This window comes from Chaetodon auriga, chromosome 18 (genome assembly GCF_051107435.1).
Source record: "Chaetodon auriga isolate fChaAug3 chromosome 18, fChaAug3.hap1, whole genome shotgun sequence".
Taxonomy (NCBI): Eukaryota; Metazoa; Chordata; class Actinopteri; order Chaetodontiformes; family Chaetodontidae; genus Chaetodon; species Chaetodon auriga.
This window is the reverse complement of record NC_135091.1, coordinates 22,578,232-22,594,360: the sequence shown is the minus strand read 5'-3', so window position 1 is coordinate 22,594,360 and position 16,129 is coordinate 22,578,232. Positions and strand designations below refer to the sequence as shown.

The following is a 16,129-nucleotide window of genomic DNA, read 5'->3' as shown; positions in this document are numbered from 1 at the left end:
TAGCAGCCCTCCTATTCTTTGCATAACGGTCTACAGACCACCTCGGTATTCCTCCTCTTTTATCAGCGAATTCTTTGAATTCTTATCAGTCATTCACACCACCTACAACAGGATTTTAATAAATGGTGATTTTAATCTACACATCAACAACATCTCGGACCCAGTATCCAGAGAAGTTTTAAACCTCTTAAACTGTCTGGATTTTAAACAGCACGTTACACAGCCGACCCACAGCAGGGGGCACACCCTGGACCTGGTCATAACTTATGGCCTGTCTGTGGGTGTGTCCTCTGTTGTGGATCTGGCTGTGTCTGACCACTACTGTGTGTTTTTTAACATCACCAGTTTTAATCAGCGGGAGGCTCCAGTGAGAACAGTGAGGAAACTCCTGAAGTGGCTGCAAATTTTATCCAGATTTTACAGAGTACTCCTGCAGAGACTTTACCTGCACCCTGTGATTTTATCATTGACAATTTTAACAGCAATCTGAAGTCAACGCTGGACTCAGTGGCTCCTCTTTTGACAAAAACAATTAAGAAAAAACCTATACCTCCGTGGAGAAATGAGGAAATTAAGCAACTGAAAAGAAACTGCATGAGTGCTGAGAGGAAATGGAGAAAATCGAAACTAACAATCCACTATGAAGTTTTACGTCAACACCTCAAAACTTACAATAACACTATTAAACAGGCAAGAATTTCTCACTTCAAAAAACTAATCTCTGACCACAAAAATAATCCCAAATTTCTCTTCTCCACAATTGATCTTTTAACAAACAGTAATTTTAACAGATCTCATAAGACAATAACAAATACCCTGTGTGAAGACTTTGCAGACCACTTCAGGCACAAAATTGATAACATCAGATACAGTCTTTTATCTCAACAGGTTTTAACTACCAACATGTCTGGATCACAGGTTTTGCCTGAGGAAACACTGGAGAGTTTTGCCGTGGTTGATGCAAGGACACTTGGTCGAGTTTTCTCCCAGGTAAACCCTACAACCTGCCTCTTAGATCCAATTCCCACACCGCTTTTTAAAACACTCTATGGATTCTTTGAGGAACAGCTGTTATACATGGTGAATTGCTCTCTTCAGACAGGTGTCTTCCCCACGTCCTTTGAAACAGCGGTGGTGAAGCCCCTTCTGAAGAAGAGCAATTTAGACGCCAACATTCTTAATAATGTATCCAACTTACCTTTTTTAAATAAAATTTTAGAAAAACTTGTTTTTAACCAAGTAAATGACTTTTTAAACAAAAACAACATTTTAGAAAGGCATCAGTCTGGTTTTACCGAGACAGCCCTATTAAAGATTTTAAATGATATCAGGTGCAACTTAGATAAAGAAACACAAGCTCACAGTCTACGTACTACTGGATCTAACCGCCACCTTCGATACAGTAGACCATTGCATTTTATTAGACAGACTGAGGCACCTGGTCGGTCTTTCAGGTACTGCTTTTAACTGGTTCGTCTCATACCTCACTGACCGACACTTCTTTGTAAGTTGGGATGCATATTCCTCAGGAACACATGAGATCAAGTGTGGGGTTCCACAGGGGTCAATTTTAGGTCCAACTCTTTTTAATCTTTACATGCTACCCCTCGGGGATGTTACATCAGGAGGCACCGCATCAGCTTCCATAGCTATGCTGATGATGCGCAACTGTACATTGCCGTGTCTCCTGATGACACAGGGTCAATTGATGCCCTTTTTAACTGCATTTTAGACATCAAGTCATGGATGGCAGAAAATTTCCTTCAGCTCAACCAGGACAAAACAGGCCAGAGAGAGAGACTTTTACCAAAACTACAAGATCTTAAACCAACACATTCTGTAAAAAATCTGGGCGTGATTTTTGACTCTGAGCTTACTTTTATTCCACACATCAAAAACATAACAAAGATAGAGTCTGCCCGTTTCTCTCTCAGGCCAGCACGGAGGTGCTGATGCATGCTTTTATCTCCTGTCGTTTAGATTACTGTAATGCCCTGCTCTCTGGTCTTCCCAAAAGGAGTATCTCCAATCTTCAATTACTACAGAATTCAGCCGCACGAGTGCTGACGAGGCCCAGAGGGCGGGAGCACATTACACCATTTTAAAATCGCTGCATTGGCTCCCCATGCATTTCAGGACAGATTTTAAGGTTCTTTTATTAATTTTTAAATGTTTTAACGGTCTCGGGCCTACTTATTTATCTGATCTACTTTTACCCTATCAACCCTTGTGGACCCAGAGGTCCTCCGGCACTGGTCTCTTAACCATACCAAAAGTAAGAACTAAAACACACGAGGAGGCGGCTTTTAGTTATTATGACCCCCGACTGTGGAACAGCCTGCCGGAGAACCTCAGTGCCGCAGAGACTGTTGATGTTTTTAAAAAGAGGCTCAAGACCCACCTTTTTAATCAGGCTTTCAATCGATATGTTTGATTTATCTTATTCCTTTAATCAGGCTTCTTATCATATTTAATCTTTATTCATATCTTATTTTAGTTGCATGTTTTAACAACATGTTTAATTATTGTTTATTTCATTTATTCATTTTATTTTATTTTATGGTTATGTCTTAGTCCCTTGGTTTTTAGCTCCAGTGTTTCCTCATGGGGGTCCTTGGTTTTTAGGTCAAGTGTTTCCTCATGGGGGCCCCCCCACACTGGGAGCTGCTCTTGGTCTACTGATGGGGGCGCTGCCGAGGGGACAGCTTGGCCTGGATGGCTGGAGGCCTCTGCACCTTGGTGCAGGGGCCTCCTGTCTGCCGGGGTCGTGGTGGTCTCGGGCGGCGTCCCTAGTCATGGGCCAGGGGCCCCCTCAGTGTGAATGGCCCCCAGAGGTGGCTTATTCTTTGCCTTGTCCGTATGGGTGCGTGCATGTGTCTCTGTATGTATGCATGGGGGCGGGAGGGCTGGGTTTTCTTCTTTGTTGTTTTTAGCCTCCGTGAGGTATTTTGTGTTGCTTTTAAGTATGAAAAGTGCCATATAAATAAAGTTTGATTGATTGATTGATTGAGGAAACACCGTTTCATTGTGGTGGTGGATGAGAATGCTCATGGTTTTTATTTAGAAAAAGAAGGTTTTTAACGGTGTTGGGGCTCAGACGGTTCCTCTTCTTAGAAGCAATCTCTGCAGCCTCGGAAAAAACCCTTTCACATGGAACAGAAGATGCAGGACAACATAAAAACATGAGAGCCAGCTGATAAAGGTGGGGGATGTTGGTGTTTCTGTCTACTCCAGTAGTGAAGGGGATCTTCTGTTCTTGCCCGGTTCACCTCTGCTACATAATGATCCACTTCCACTGTGGCATCTGCTGTGGCACTTGAGCCTCCTCTACTTGGATCCAATGTTGTGTCCAGCAGATGCCAAAGGTCATCTAATAATGTTAAAAGAAAAAAACATTAACAACGGCTCACATTGCTACCAATTAATGTTAATTTTGACAAAACAAAGAAACAGACTACTTATGTTGTTGCCACAAATCACACTTCCTGATTCAAGTTCAAGTTGTGATGAATTACATGAAATACGCTGACCCGTCAAAGCAGGTCCTCACTGTCTGCTGTCTTCCACTATCTGAAGTGAGCCCTTCTGACTTGCTGATAACCGTGTGGTTCAGCATCTTCAGCAGTGGAATAATCTTTGAGGCAGACACCCTCTTTTCAGCAGAAAGCTCAACTGTGGTCTGGTGGAATGGGGCAAGAACATCTTTAACTGTTTCGTACTCCAAAGCGTTTGGTGTTGGTGTGGCGCTCGATAATGCCTCGATAATGTATTGTTGCTGTAAGTCAGCTCCTTTTGACACAGCAGGCAGTTCACCTTTGAGATAAATAATACATAATAGTGAAGATTATATGGCCATATTGTGAGGATGTGCAAATAAAATATAATCATTCACATATACCTTATTGTGAGCAACCATGTCAAAATACTCAGGGGGAGCAGTGGGACAGGAGAAGACTTCCTCTTTCTTGGAAGCTCCATAGAAAGAGAGGATGAAATAATTCAATTCAGTTCAATTTTATTTGTATAGTGCCAAATCACAACAGAAGTTGTCTCAGGACATTAAACCACAGTATATCGTATCAAATCTCACAGTGTACAACACTGTAACCCTCCAGCTAGGTTAGGTGTAATTGTATGTACCCTAACTAATAGAAGCTAATACTAATAATAATACTATGACTAATAATAATAATTGCTATAATGGCACTAGTCCCTATCTACCTATATAATCTGGTTCACTCGCTAATAATCTTTTTATATAATCTACTGAACTCGCTACTAACTCCCTACTGACACGTTGAAACACTGACACCACACTGCCATACACGCTGACACACCCGCAAAGAAGCGCAAGTTTCGAACCCGCTTTATGCTGAGGCGATACTCGGAATGAGACAGTCACGTAACCCACACAAACCGAGGCCTAGTTTGTCATCAGTCACGTGATGTCCACAAGAACAATACAAGCCTCGAATCGGGGCTTCATCTGGCACATCCATTTTTACTCGACAGTCGCTCCGATGCCTCGAATTATTTGTCCCATCATTAATGTATTGTGCTGAATTCAGAACAACAACAACAACAACAACAACATATGATTACATACATATGACATTGAATATATTGTCTGTGTGCCTTTTTTCAATCTAGTATATGTCAAAAGGATGAGCAAATGATCACGTTCTGTTTTATTGAAACAATGTAAATTGGTAACAACTAATTGAAATTTAGACATGCTACACTGGGAAAGAAACTTCTTAAATATAACTACTTAATAGCACAAAGTATGTCAGATACTTGATATAACCATGCCATTACATGTCAAGTTTTGTTTTTGTATTTTTTTGTCTTTATGCACTACCACAGGTTACTAAGTAAACAAAAAAAATGGCGCTCACATCTACGCTACAATGTAATGATAATAAGAAAAAAGCATGTGTATAACAAAATAGTTGTTCATCTGTCATAATGAATCTCAGATTTTGCCCCAGCTTGGAATCAAACCTACGTCTAGATAATCATTCTTAAACATTCAGGGTAAATCTCTGCAGGATGAGACTGTTACTAGAATGAGGCCTGCTTCATCATCACTTTTGGCACATTTATGTGCTGGTGGTGCTGTTGTAGTTTTTACAGGGACTATCACATATGCAGGGAAGCATTTAAATTACAGGACTGTGACACATTTTTGCATTAACTGTATCACAGCACATTAAATGTAGTTGTGTGATCAATGTCTCAGGAGTCAGGCTGGATTATATTATTCTCATCATCAACTCCCATTCATACTTGGAAGTGTTTCTATTATTTTGTTCTCCCTATTTATACAATTGAGGGCAGGCTGAAACACTTCTCTGCATAATGCAGTGCAGTTCAACAATTTCAAGAAAAACTGAACTTCATACACTTCCTAAGTAGGTAGGATTTCTTCCTGTTGCATTAGACTAGCGATAGACAGATGTAAAGAAAAAGGTTCAGTGTCCTGAGTGTGAAAAGCAATGAAACACCAAATGAATAACAAATATCACTGTAGCATTTGCTTTATTGTAACTGCAAGGCTTGCAACAATGACAAACAGCTTGTGGGATGTGAGCACACAGAATTCATGTCACCTCTGTGACTGTACAGCAGAGTATAAACAGCATCTGAGGTCTTAACTGTGGCTGCACCAGACGAAATAGGGAAAGGATGCAGGCACTTCGATCAGAGAAGGAAACACGGGAGGAGTTTCCTTTTATCAAAACATGAATATACTGAAGCTACTCAACACCACAAGCTTTGCATCAATGGTATCATTTACAGCTGTTCCACTGTGAGATCTACTCCCACATATCCACATCCGCTTTTTCATCCTGTTGCAGCAACCCCAAGTCTCAGTTTTCTCTCAGTTCTCTACTGTTTTCCAAGGGTAAACAGTGTTGACTTACTGAGCAGGGGGCTTGGAGGTGATTCAGGGATTTAAGGAATAGGTTGGCATTTTAACAAAATTAGGTGTTCCATGTTTTGAGCTGATTTTCTTTTTCATTCTTGATAACTGGGACAACAGGTCTTCAAGTATGTTGCCAAGCATATCCTGTTATATGACTAGTCATTTACACTGCTTATTAATTACTGTACAACCACTATGATGTGTCACATCACATGAACATGAACTATAAAGATTTGGGGAAAAAAATCTTACTTACAGCTGGAAGATAAAACAACACTGGTTGAAGGTAGCTGGGGTGTTCTTCTTGTTTCCCTTATTTTTGTTTTGTTTCATGATACATATTAATATCTTAAAAATGTTTGATGATTTGATACAGGTTGTCAATACTTCTGATTACTTCTCTAACAAATGTGAACAAAGTTTCTCAATGCTGGCTCCATTCCACATCCTCATTGCAGTTTGCACTCAGAGCTGGATGGCAGCATCACCTGCTGGACACTCACAGCAAGTCTAGTTATAATTTATTGACATTTTTACTCTCACACAGACACACACACTTCCCTCCTTTGTGGTGATGTGTATATGCCCTCACATGTTTTAACCCCAGTATGTTACAAACATGAAATAATTTTTTTTGGTTTGACAAAATCATTTCAATTTAAAGTCCACTCACGTTTCAAACTGCATTTTGTGGTCCTCCTCAAGGGAATTTTGTTCAGTTGTCGTGGAGAGGGCTCTGCTGTCATCACATGAACTTTGGTCTCATAATAAGTTTTTTTTTCATGAGCCTTCAATGGTGAGATGCAGTTGAAAGCTCTGTAAATAGTTAGCAAGTGGACCTAGATAATTTTTAAGCCAACTACTGTTCAAAGGTGAACTTTAACATTCAGACCATTCAGTTCTATTGTTATATTGTTAAATTAATGCAGATAGTTACTGGTGTTCCAATCAGATTTGATCTGGTTTTTCTGTTCTCAGATGGACACACAGAGCGCATTGTTTACAGAAGAATTTAATCAATCGCAGAGCCAGTTCCATCAGATGTGTGACATCTGTATTTAAGCTTACAACACACATATGCTGACACATTTTCAGATGACTGTCAATCATCTGACACAACCTAGTTTATAATGTCTATGTGATCCCCCACTCTGCCACACCACTCCGAGTGACAGTTTTTTGACAGGTTAATGTACAGTCTTAAGATCACATTTTGTCCCAGTTCTCTAGAATGTGGCTTTCATTAAATGAATGTAACAAAATTCATTGTCTCAACGTCTGAACACAAAGAAGTTTGAAAATGTTGCCTTATGAAGAATATCTCAGCTATGAGGACAGAAATTTAGCAAGAGATAAACAAAACTCAGAACAAACTGATTTTTAGAATTCCATACAAAGGTTTAGTGCATCTTAATACAGGTCAGGTGAAGATGCCTCCTCACTGATATCGCAAGAGCAGATGTGCTGCAATGCTTTACTGATAGTGAAAATACTGAAGAACAGATGAGACCAAAGACACGTACAGACAGCACAGAGATGAAGTTGTGCTGATGGAGAAGTTGTATGGTGGAAATCAAGGTCCTGGAGTCCTGTGCTTCACAGCCACAGTCACAGTCTGTGCCTCTCAAGTCATTTTTACATTTGAGACCATTGCATTGAAGAAAACGTTCAAGTCATAAAAATAAACATAATGATAAAGTAATCAGAAATGTTATGTTAATTTGCATGGCAGTGGTACTATACATGATGCACAATGTTTATGAAAAATGTTAACACAAATCAAACATTTTGCCTGTACATCTAGAGGTTTCAACACACAGCAAATATTTTTATACGCGAGTGGAGAGGGTCAGTGGTGGGACATTTTGAGTCTTAGTAATGACAAAACTACTGACTATGTAGAACAAAAAAACAAATCTAGTTTTCATGGGTTTTGTCTCTTGTTTTTCTTTCAATTTCCATTTGGGAGAAAATTTTCCCAAATTTCCCCAGTTCCCATCATACTTTGGGCGATGTAAACAGAACTTTAACATTGCAAAATAAGTCCGGATGCAACCATGGATATACAGACAATTAGCTGGACTATGGTTACAAATAAAGAAGCTCAATTTAATGATTATGAGGAAAGATTTGATGATATGGGGAGCCTCTATTTTCTATTAATCCTGAAAGGTTTATGGGTGTTCATCCTTAATGGACAGTAACAGAGATATTTTATGTATAGTATGTGTAAGATGTGTGTGCTGTTTTGATTGAGTTTTTAGAAGAAGGCGTGCAAGTATTTGGTTCAAATTACGACTACCATTATTATTATTATTATTATTATTATTATTATTATTATTATTATTATTATTATTATTATTATTATTATGTGGCTTATTCCTGTAACTCAAATTTTATCTGCAATGCAAAAGTCTTACATATAAAATGTGTACGTGCTTTCTTTATTCTTCCAGCAGCCTAGTGCTTTCCTCAGTTCTATTACTGCTTCTCAGCAAACAAACACCTCAGGCCACAGAGGTGAGGGTATATTAACACACAATGTCATTACTGTCTGGAGGATAGAGGGATGTAGTCTGTGTTGTGAATAGTCGTTCCTGCTCACACTCTGTCCAGCTGTGTGGGATCAGCTTCTGGTCCAACAGGACTTAGTTCACACAGGTAGAAGAGTGTCTCTTCACTGGCCTCTGCCTCAGTCAGAGGCTCCAGGCGTATCAGGGAACTGCGAACTGGCTGCTTCGACTCCAGGGTGGTGTCCAGCAGCTCTGAGTGCAGCAAAGCCTCCCCACAAGCACCTGAGCTGGAACAGGGCTGGAGGTCGGTATTGGAGGAGCTGGTGCTGTTGATGCCCAGATCTAACTCTGGAGGAGGGGTGCAGCCATCAAGGAAGGCCAGCAGTGGACAGGAGGTGTACTGGATCAACTGCTTATCTGGACACGTGACACAGGGGGAGTCCAGTAAAAAAACTATAACAAAATCTGGCTGGGCTATGTCCAATTCAACACAGAAAATAAACACAATAATCACCATCTTCCTGAATATAATCGCTTTCTTTGACTGTGAACACTATTCATCATTTGTTGTGTGGAGAACAGCTATAAACGCTTGTTAAACAGCACTATCCACCACCATTATCAAAATACCATATGAAGGAATACAATCTACAAGAATGTTGTTCATCCCTACAGTTGAGTTCCACACATATGGAGCATCTATGAAAAGAGAATCTTCATGGTTGAGTCACATTTAACATTTGCTGACTTAACAGAACAGATGATGGGATGCCTCTCACTTTGACTTTTCTTTTTATACTTATCTCATTTCGGGTTACTAAAGTTTAAAATAAATAAATGAATAAATAAGGATAATAGCACTACGAATCATTTAAGGTATTGATGAAGGAATAGGGATAATTATAGTAGTGAGCTTTAAGGACACAGTCATGGGTTACCAATTTTGGAAATTTTTTCACCACCGTTTTTTGTAATTTTGTTTCAGCAACTTGTCTGTTCAGATTCCACTGCATTAGGACTGTCAATCCAAATATTAATAGACTCCATCAGTCTATTAATATTTGCTAGACAGTGAAAAAAATGCTATTTTTTTTCCTAAATTCATCACCCTCAGCCCTGGTAAATTACTAGGGCTGAGAGTGATGTCTTCAAATGTCTTTTCAGTCTGATAAAAACTCAAAGATATTCAATTTGAGTATCCTCACCTGTGTTGTCTTCCTCTGTCCTGCCTCTATTTAGTTGTGCAGTGTTCTCTTTTGAGGACACACTATCCTGAAAAGACACAGAGATCAAATCAGTACACAAAACTAGCTTGAACCTAACAAAGAATAATAGCATGGTTTTTAAAAACATAGATAGTAGCACAGATGGTGTACTGCTCTTGCACTGTGTTCACTTGTGCAATGCTAGACAGTCAGTTAACAATTTAAAATCCTCCAATAATCACACAAGGCTTGACTTTTCTTGTACTTTACAGAAGTCTTGTTTCCTCTCTAGGTTATGCTTTGTTTGTAAAACTGCAACATTACAAAAATAAAAACATGAATTAGTACAGAAGCATTTTCATTTGCATGTAAAAATGATGTGTTTTAAACACGCCCCTTAACCATGTTAAGCAAAACTGTACCATACAAAAAAAACTATCACAACAACTACCAGTCACAATCTAATGGCAGAAAAGCACTGGCCGCTGCTAGCCAGCAGAGCACATGTTTGACTAAAACAATATTTGCCATGACAAATCCCACATGATGCTGACCCTCACTGTCAGTAGCTCTTAAGTAAGCCACAGCTCCTATAGCAGTCATGGAAGCATCTGAAAAGATGCACAGCTCTTTTCTTTGTGTTGAGGAAAGTGAGATTGGAATGTAGCACCTTGGTATCTGCAGATTCTCAAGAGACTTTAAAGACTCCTTCCATTGGTTCCATTCTGCTTCCTTTTCAGGGAAAAGAGCAACATTCCACTCTCTCTCTCTTCAGATGACAGCTCTTGGACTAGTGCTTTGCCTTGTGTTGTTATGGGAGCCACAAAGCCCAAGGGGTCAAATAGACTATTGACTGCAGACAACATGCCTCTCCGTGTGAAAGGTTTCTCATCATTAGACATCAGGTAAGTAAAGCTGTCTGTTCCTAAGTTCCAGAACAGCCCAAGGCTCCTCTGAAGAGGGAGAGTATCAACTCTAAGGTCCAGATCCTTCAGATCTTTGGCACAGTCTTCTGCTACCAAGCTACCATTACAGCAGTGTGAAAACTGTCATGTTAACAGTATGTGTGCATTCTTCTGCACAGTGCTGAAATCGATTAGACATGTATTAAGTTTGAGGAAGTACTGATCAGGTGAGTGCTTTCTGGTTTAGTGTGTATGTGATATTATTTTACCTCAAGGGCATCAAAATCAAAGCCAAACTGTCTTCCATAAAGCATGGCCTGGAAGTCCTCCAAACTGCAGTCAATACTGTCCAGATAATCCATCAGCTCCACCCTGACAAGACAGACAGACAGACAGACAGACACAGTCCATCAATAACCAATAACTCTTCTTCTAGTCATCACCAACACTTAGAATGTTTTGCATCAAAAAAGTATCACCCCATTGCAGACCTGATTGACATACCAGAGGACATTATGAAACTGTCTAATCGGATACATTGGTTGCATTCTTTGCTCCAGAATAACTAATGGTGCAAGTACTACTATGAGCGCAGCTGGAGAAACCTTCAAATCATATGTACTTTACAACAGCCACAGTATAACTAATGGTAAGGTATGAGTTAAGTACAACCCTGATTCCAAAAAGAAAGGGATAAATTCTATAGTTAGGGCTGGCTCAGGCTTGCCCTGGACCAGCCCCTAGTTATGCTAAACCAAGCTCCTCTGTTCTTGTCTCCCTCTCCATCTGCAAGCTTTCATGTCCTACCATGGCGTGTTACTAACTTAGCTTCTTCCCAGGAGTCTCTGTGCTTTGTCGTCTCACAGGTTCCCATGGATGGTGGTTGAATCTGGATTGTGGATTACAGCTACGTCTCCTGCGATGGCTCTGCCTGACATCCACTGCAACTGCTACTATTACTACATCCACTGTAACTGTTGCTGTGATTGCACAGGAGCCAGTGAGCTTTCAGTTATGTTATGAGTCTTTGCAGCATGCATTGGGGTTGTGAGCTGTGGACTAATCATGTGACTGAATTCAGGTTAAAATGTAACGCATTTAATATCATGTGGGTTGAAAGTACAGTTAATAACGTGGTGTATTTTTGAAAAGTATTCAAGCTAAAAGTAATTTGATAAATATGATCTGTGTATATTTACAGGAGTTAAAAGCTGCTATATTAGGTTAAAATCATTATTGAATAGTGCTTTAAAATGTTTTTAATTTATTTTGGGTGCTTTAAATATGGGTATTTTCTACTTATTGTTTAGATTAATTTCTAGTAGCTTAAAAATTAAGTATTTGATTTAAGAATCAGAATCAGAATCAGAATCAGAAAAAGCTTTATTGCCAAGAATGCTTTTACACATACGAGGAATTTTTTCTGGTGAAATTGGTGCATGACACATCTACTAAAATATGACACATCTACTAAAATAAGAGCATAAAATTCAATTTAAATATATATACACAAGTCTGTTATTGTTGTTGCTATTTACCAGAAACACAGTACTGTTTTTCAGAAAGAAGTCCAAGTTGAGCATTAATGTAACGCATAGAGTTATATTTATATCAGTCAATGTGACAGAATGAGTCCGAGGTGGAGTGTGAAGAGTGTCAGGGGGGGTTCCGGGCCTTGTTGGTAAGGCTGACAGCAGACGGGAAAAAACTGTTCTTGTTCTTGTTTGGGTTATGTTGACTGATTATGGTTTCTTGGGTTACATTTTTCTTAACCTTCTATTTGTGTCTGTATTTTGAGGTTTTTCGCCTGTTATTGGCCTTGACAACTTTCAAAATAAAAGAAAGAAAAGAAAGAAAGCTGAATCTTGGTCATTGAGTGAATTCCAGGCCAATCTTCTGAAGCAAGCTGCCTTTTCAAGTGGGGCAAGCTGCAGGTTAAATCTCACAAGAGTGAGGGTCACTTGACACCGTCTCTCTCTCTCTGTCTGTCTGTCTGTCTCTCTCTCTCACCCGACCGGTCAGTTGGGCAGTTGGCCACCCACCCAGAGCCTGGTTCTGCCTGAGGTTTCTGCTAGTTAAAAGCAAGTTTTTCCTTGCCACTGTCACCAAGTGCTTGCTCATGAGGGAATTGTTGGGTCTCTGTAGATAAAAGAGCTTGATCTGTACCAGCTCTATATGAAAGTGTCCTGAGACAACTTCTGTAGTGATTTGGCGCTATACAAATAAAATTGAATTGAACTGAATTGAATTGAATTGAACTCATAACAGATGATAGTATCCCGATTGGGTGTGAAAGGGGCATCCTCGAAAAGCTCATCACTTTGTGAAACCACTGTTTCCAAAAAAGTTGGGACACTGTGTTAAATGTAAATAGAAACAGCATGTGACGATTTGCAAAACACTGAAAGCCCATTTTTAAATTGAACATAGCACAAAGGCAACATATCAAATGTTGAAACTGATAAATTTCATTGTTTTTGAAAACTATATTGTCATTTTAAATTTGATGGCAGCAACATGTTTAAAAAAAGTTGGGACAGTGGCGACAAAAGACTGGAGAAACACTAAGAGAAAACAACTGGTGGAAAATCTCACAATTAATTAGGTTAACTGGCAACAGGTTAGTAACATGATTAGGTGTAAAAAGAGCATCCCAGAGAGTCTTTATAAAGTAAAGATGGGAAGGGGTTCACCACTGTGACAGACTGCACTGGAAAGTAGTGCAACAATTTAAGAATGATGTTTCTCAATGTAAAATTGCAGAGGATTACTGGATGGCTGTGATCTTTGGGCTCTCAGGTGGCACTGCACTGAAAAAGGCCACAATTTTATAGTGAACATCCCTGAATGGGCTCAGGAAAACTTCCAAAAACCACTGTCTGTGGACACAGTTCCTCACTGCATTTATAAATGAAAGTTGAAACTCTACCATGCAGATGAAACCATACACAAACCAGATCCAGAAACGCTGCCTTCTCTGGTCCTGAGCTCATTTAAGATTAAGAGGTGAAGGGGAAAACTGTCCTGTGGTCTGATGAGTCAAAATCTGAATTTCTTTTTGGAACTCATGGATGCTAAGTCTCCCGAAAAGAGGAGAAAAGAGGCGAAAGAGGAGAGGGCCCACGCGGCTTCTTTTCTTCTATTAGCGTATAATTCAAAATCCAGCATCCATGATGGTATGGGGGCATTAGTGCATATGGCATGGGTAACCTGCACATTTGAGAAGGTACCATTACTGCCGAACGACAAATACAGGTTTTGCATGCAAAATATGCTGCCAAGTAGACACAGTCTTTTTCAGGGAAGGCCTTGCTTATTTCAGCAAGACAAAGCCAAATCACATTCTGCATGTATTACAGCAGCATGGCTCCGTAGTAAAAGAGTCCAGGTGCTAAACCGGCCTGCCTGCAGTCTCGACTCGACTCCCACATTGAAAATATTTGGCACATTGTGAAATGTAAAAAGATGATAAACGAGACCCCCAGCAGCTGATGATGTACATCAAGAAAGAATGGGAAAACGTTCGACTTTCAAAATTACAGCAACTGGTCTCCATTCCTAAAAACAAAATTTTTTTGAAATGTGTTGCTGGCATCAAATTCTAAATGAGGGTATAATTTTCAAAAACATTTGATATGTTGTGTTTGTGCTATTTTCAATTACATATGGGGTTTCAGTGTTTGCAAATCATCACATTCTGTTTCTATTAACATTTTATAGAATTGTTGGATAATATGTAAAGGTTTCATTTGAATATTTGACATTCCCATAAGATTAGTTGTCATCAGCCCTATCAGTCAGCATAAAGTCTCTGGATCCAAGCAAAAGGAAGAGAAAAGGAATGAAGAACAGATTTTGTTACGAACATACATACATTTATTCTGAACTCAATATTTTGAAGAGACACTTCATCTGCTTTTTTTTTTAATGATGGTGAGTATTTTAATCTGAGTCATGAGGAGCCCTGTAAAGTATGTCTACAATCATCTTTGGATACTATTTGGAGACCAACACCAAATAAACAAATGTACACATTTAGAAGAATCAGTTAGTAGCCTTGTGTGTTCTTTCATTTAGTGGAGACATTCCTTCATCAAAGGCCATAACGACATACATACAGTGGCTTGCAAAAGTATTCATCCCCCTTGGCTTTTTACCTATTTTGTTACATTACAATCTGTAATTTAAGTGTTTTTTAAATCGGATTTTTATGTCATGGATCTGCACAAAATGCACAATATGTGTGACAAGTGTCACAAGATCTGTCAGTATAAACACACCTTTTCTGAAAGGCCCCAGAGACTGCAACACCACTAAGCATGAGACATTACACCGTGAAGACCAAGGAGCTCTTCAAACAAGTCAAGGACAAAGTTGTTGAGAGGTACAAGTCAGGGTTGGGTTATTAGAAAATATCCAAATCTTCGATGGTCCCCTGGAGCAAATCCATCATCTTCAAATGGAAAGAACATGGTACCACAAAAAACCTGCCAAGAGAGGGTCGCCCACCAAAACTCACAGACCAGGCAAGGATGGTATTTATCAGAGAGGCAGCACAGAGACCAAAGGTAAACCTGAAGGAGTTGCAGAGTTCCACAGCAGAGAGTGAAGTATCTGTCCATACGACCACAATAAACCGTACACTCCATAGAGCTGGGCTTTATGGAAGAGTGGCCAGAAAAAAGCCATTAGTGTTAAAAATAAGGAGGCACATTTTGAGTTTGCAAAAAGGCATGTGGGCGACTCCCCAAATGCATGGGGGAAGGTGCTCTGGGGAAACATTTAAATGTGTTGGAATGGCCTAGTCAAAGTCCAGACCTTAATCCAACTGAGAATCTGTGGTCAGACTTGAAGATTGCTGTTCACAAGTGAAAACCATCCAACTTGAAGGAGCTGGAGCAGTTTTGCCTTGAGGAATGGGCAATAATCCCAGTGGCAAGATGTGGTAAACTCATAGAGATTTATCCAAAGTAACTTGCAGCTGTAATTTCTGCAAAAGGTGGCTCTACAAAGTACTGACTTCACGGGGGTTAATAGTTATGCACACTGAAGTTTTCTGTTATTTTGTCCTATTTGTTGTTGTTGTTGCTTCACAATTAAAAAAAAAAAAAAAAAATCACATCTTCAAAGTTGTAGGCATGTTCTGTAAATGAAATGATGCAAACACTCTAACAATCCATTTAAATTCCAGCAACAAAACATGAAAATTGCCAAGGGGGCTGAATACTTTTGCAAGCCACTGTGTTGATTATTGAGGTGTGTTTGTTTTGTTGCTTTGTGCTCATTTTTCCTTTTTTTCTCCCGTGTCAGCAGTGGAGGTGAGGCCTGGCAGTGCTGCACACAGCGCACCTGAGGCTCATCCCGCTGATTTACACCTGCACTTAAGCAACGTGGCAGCTTTGCCTCGCTGCCAGATTGTCTATGGTTCTTGCCTGACTTTCCAGCCTGTCTTCCTAGCATCCTTAGATCTCTTGTTCTTTTCCTAGTCGCCTTGTGCGGATTTTTGTTTGCTTCTTAGCGTTTGTAGCTTTTGGTTTTCTCGCATTTGTTCCCTTAGTGGTTCCTACCTTCCTACTT

The 16,129-nt window shown here is 39.7% G+C and overlaps 1 protein-coding gene across 1 annotated transcript in view; it reads right to left on the bottom strand.

Annotated features, from left to right (window-relative positions):
• Positions 1–6,923: 6,923 nt before the first annotated feature.
• hsf2 (heat shock transcription factor 2) overlaps positions 6,924–16,129 on the bottom strand; it is a 35,899-nt gene continuing 26,693 nt past the window's right edge. Inside the window, exons 10-12 of the mRNA XM_076756698.1 lie at positions 10,822–10,924; positions 9,648–9,714; positions 6,924–8,859 (exon numbers count right to left, since the gene is read on the bottom strand). Of these exons, the coding sequence (XP_076612813.1) occupies positions 8,531–8,859; positions 9,648–9,714; positions 10,822–10,924 (499 nt within the window). The 3' untranslated portion in view covers positions 6,924–8,530. The remainder of the gene's footprint in view (positions 8,860–9,647; positions 9,715–10,821; positions 10,925–16,129) is intronic.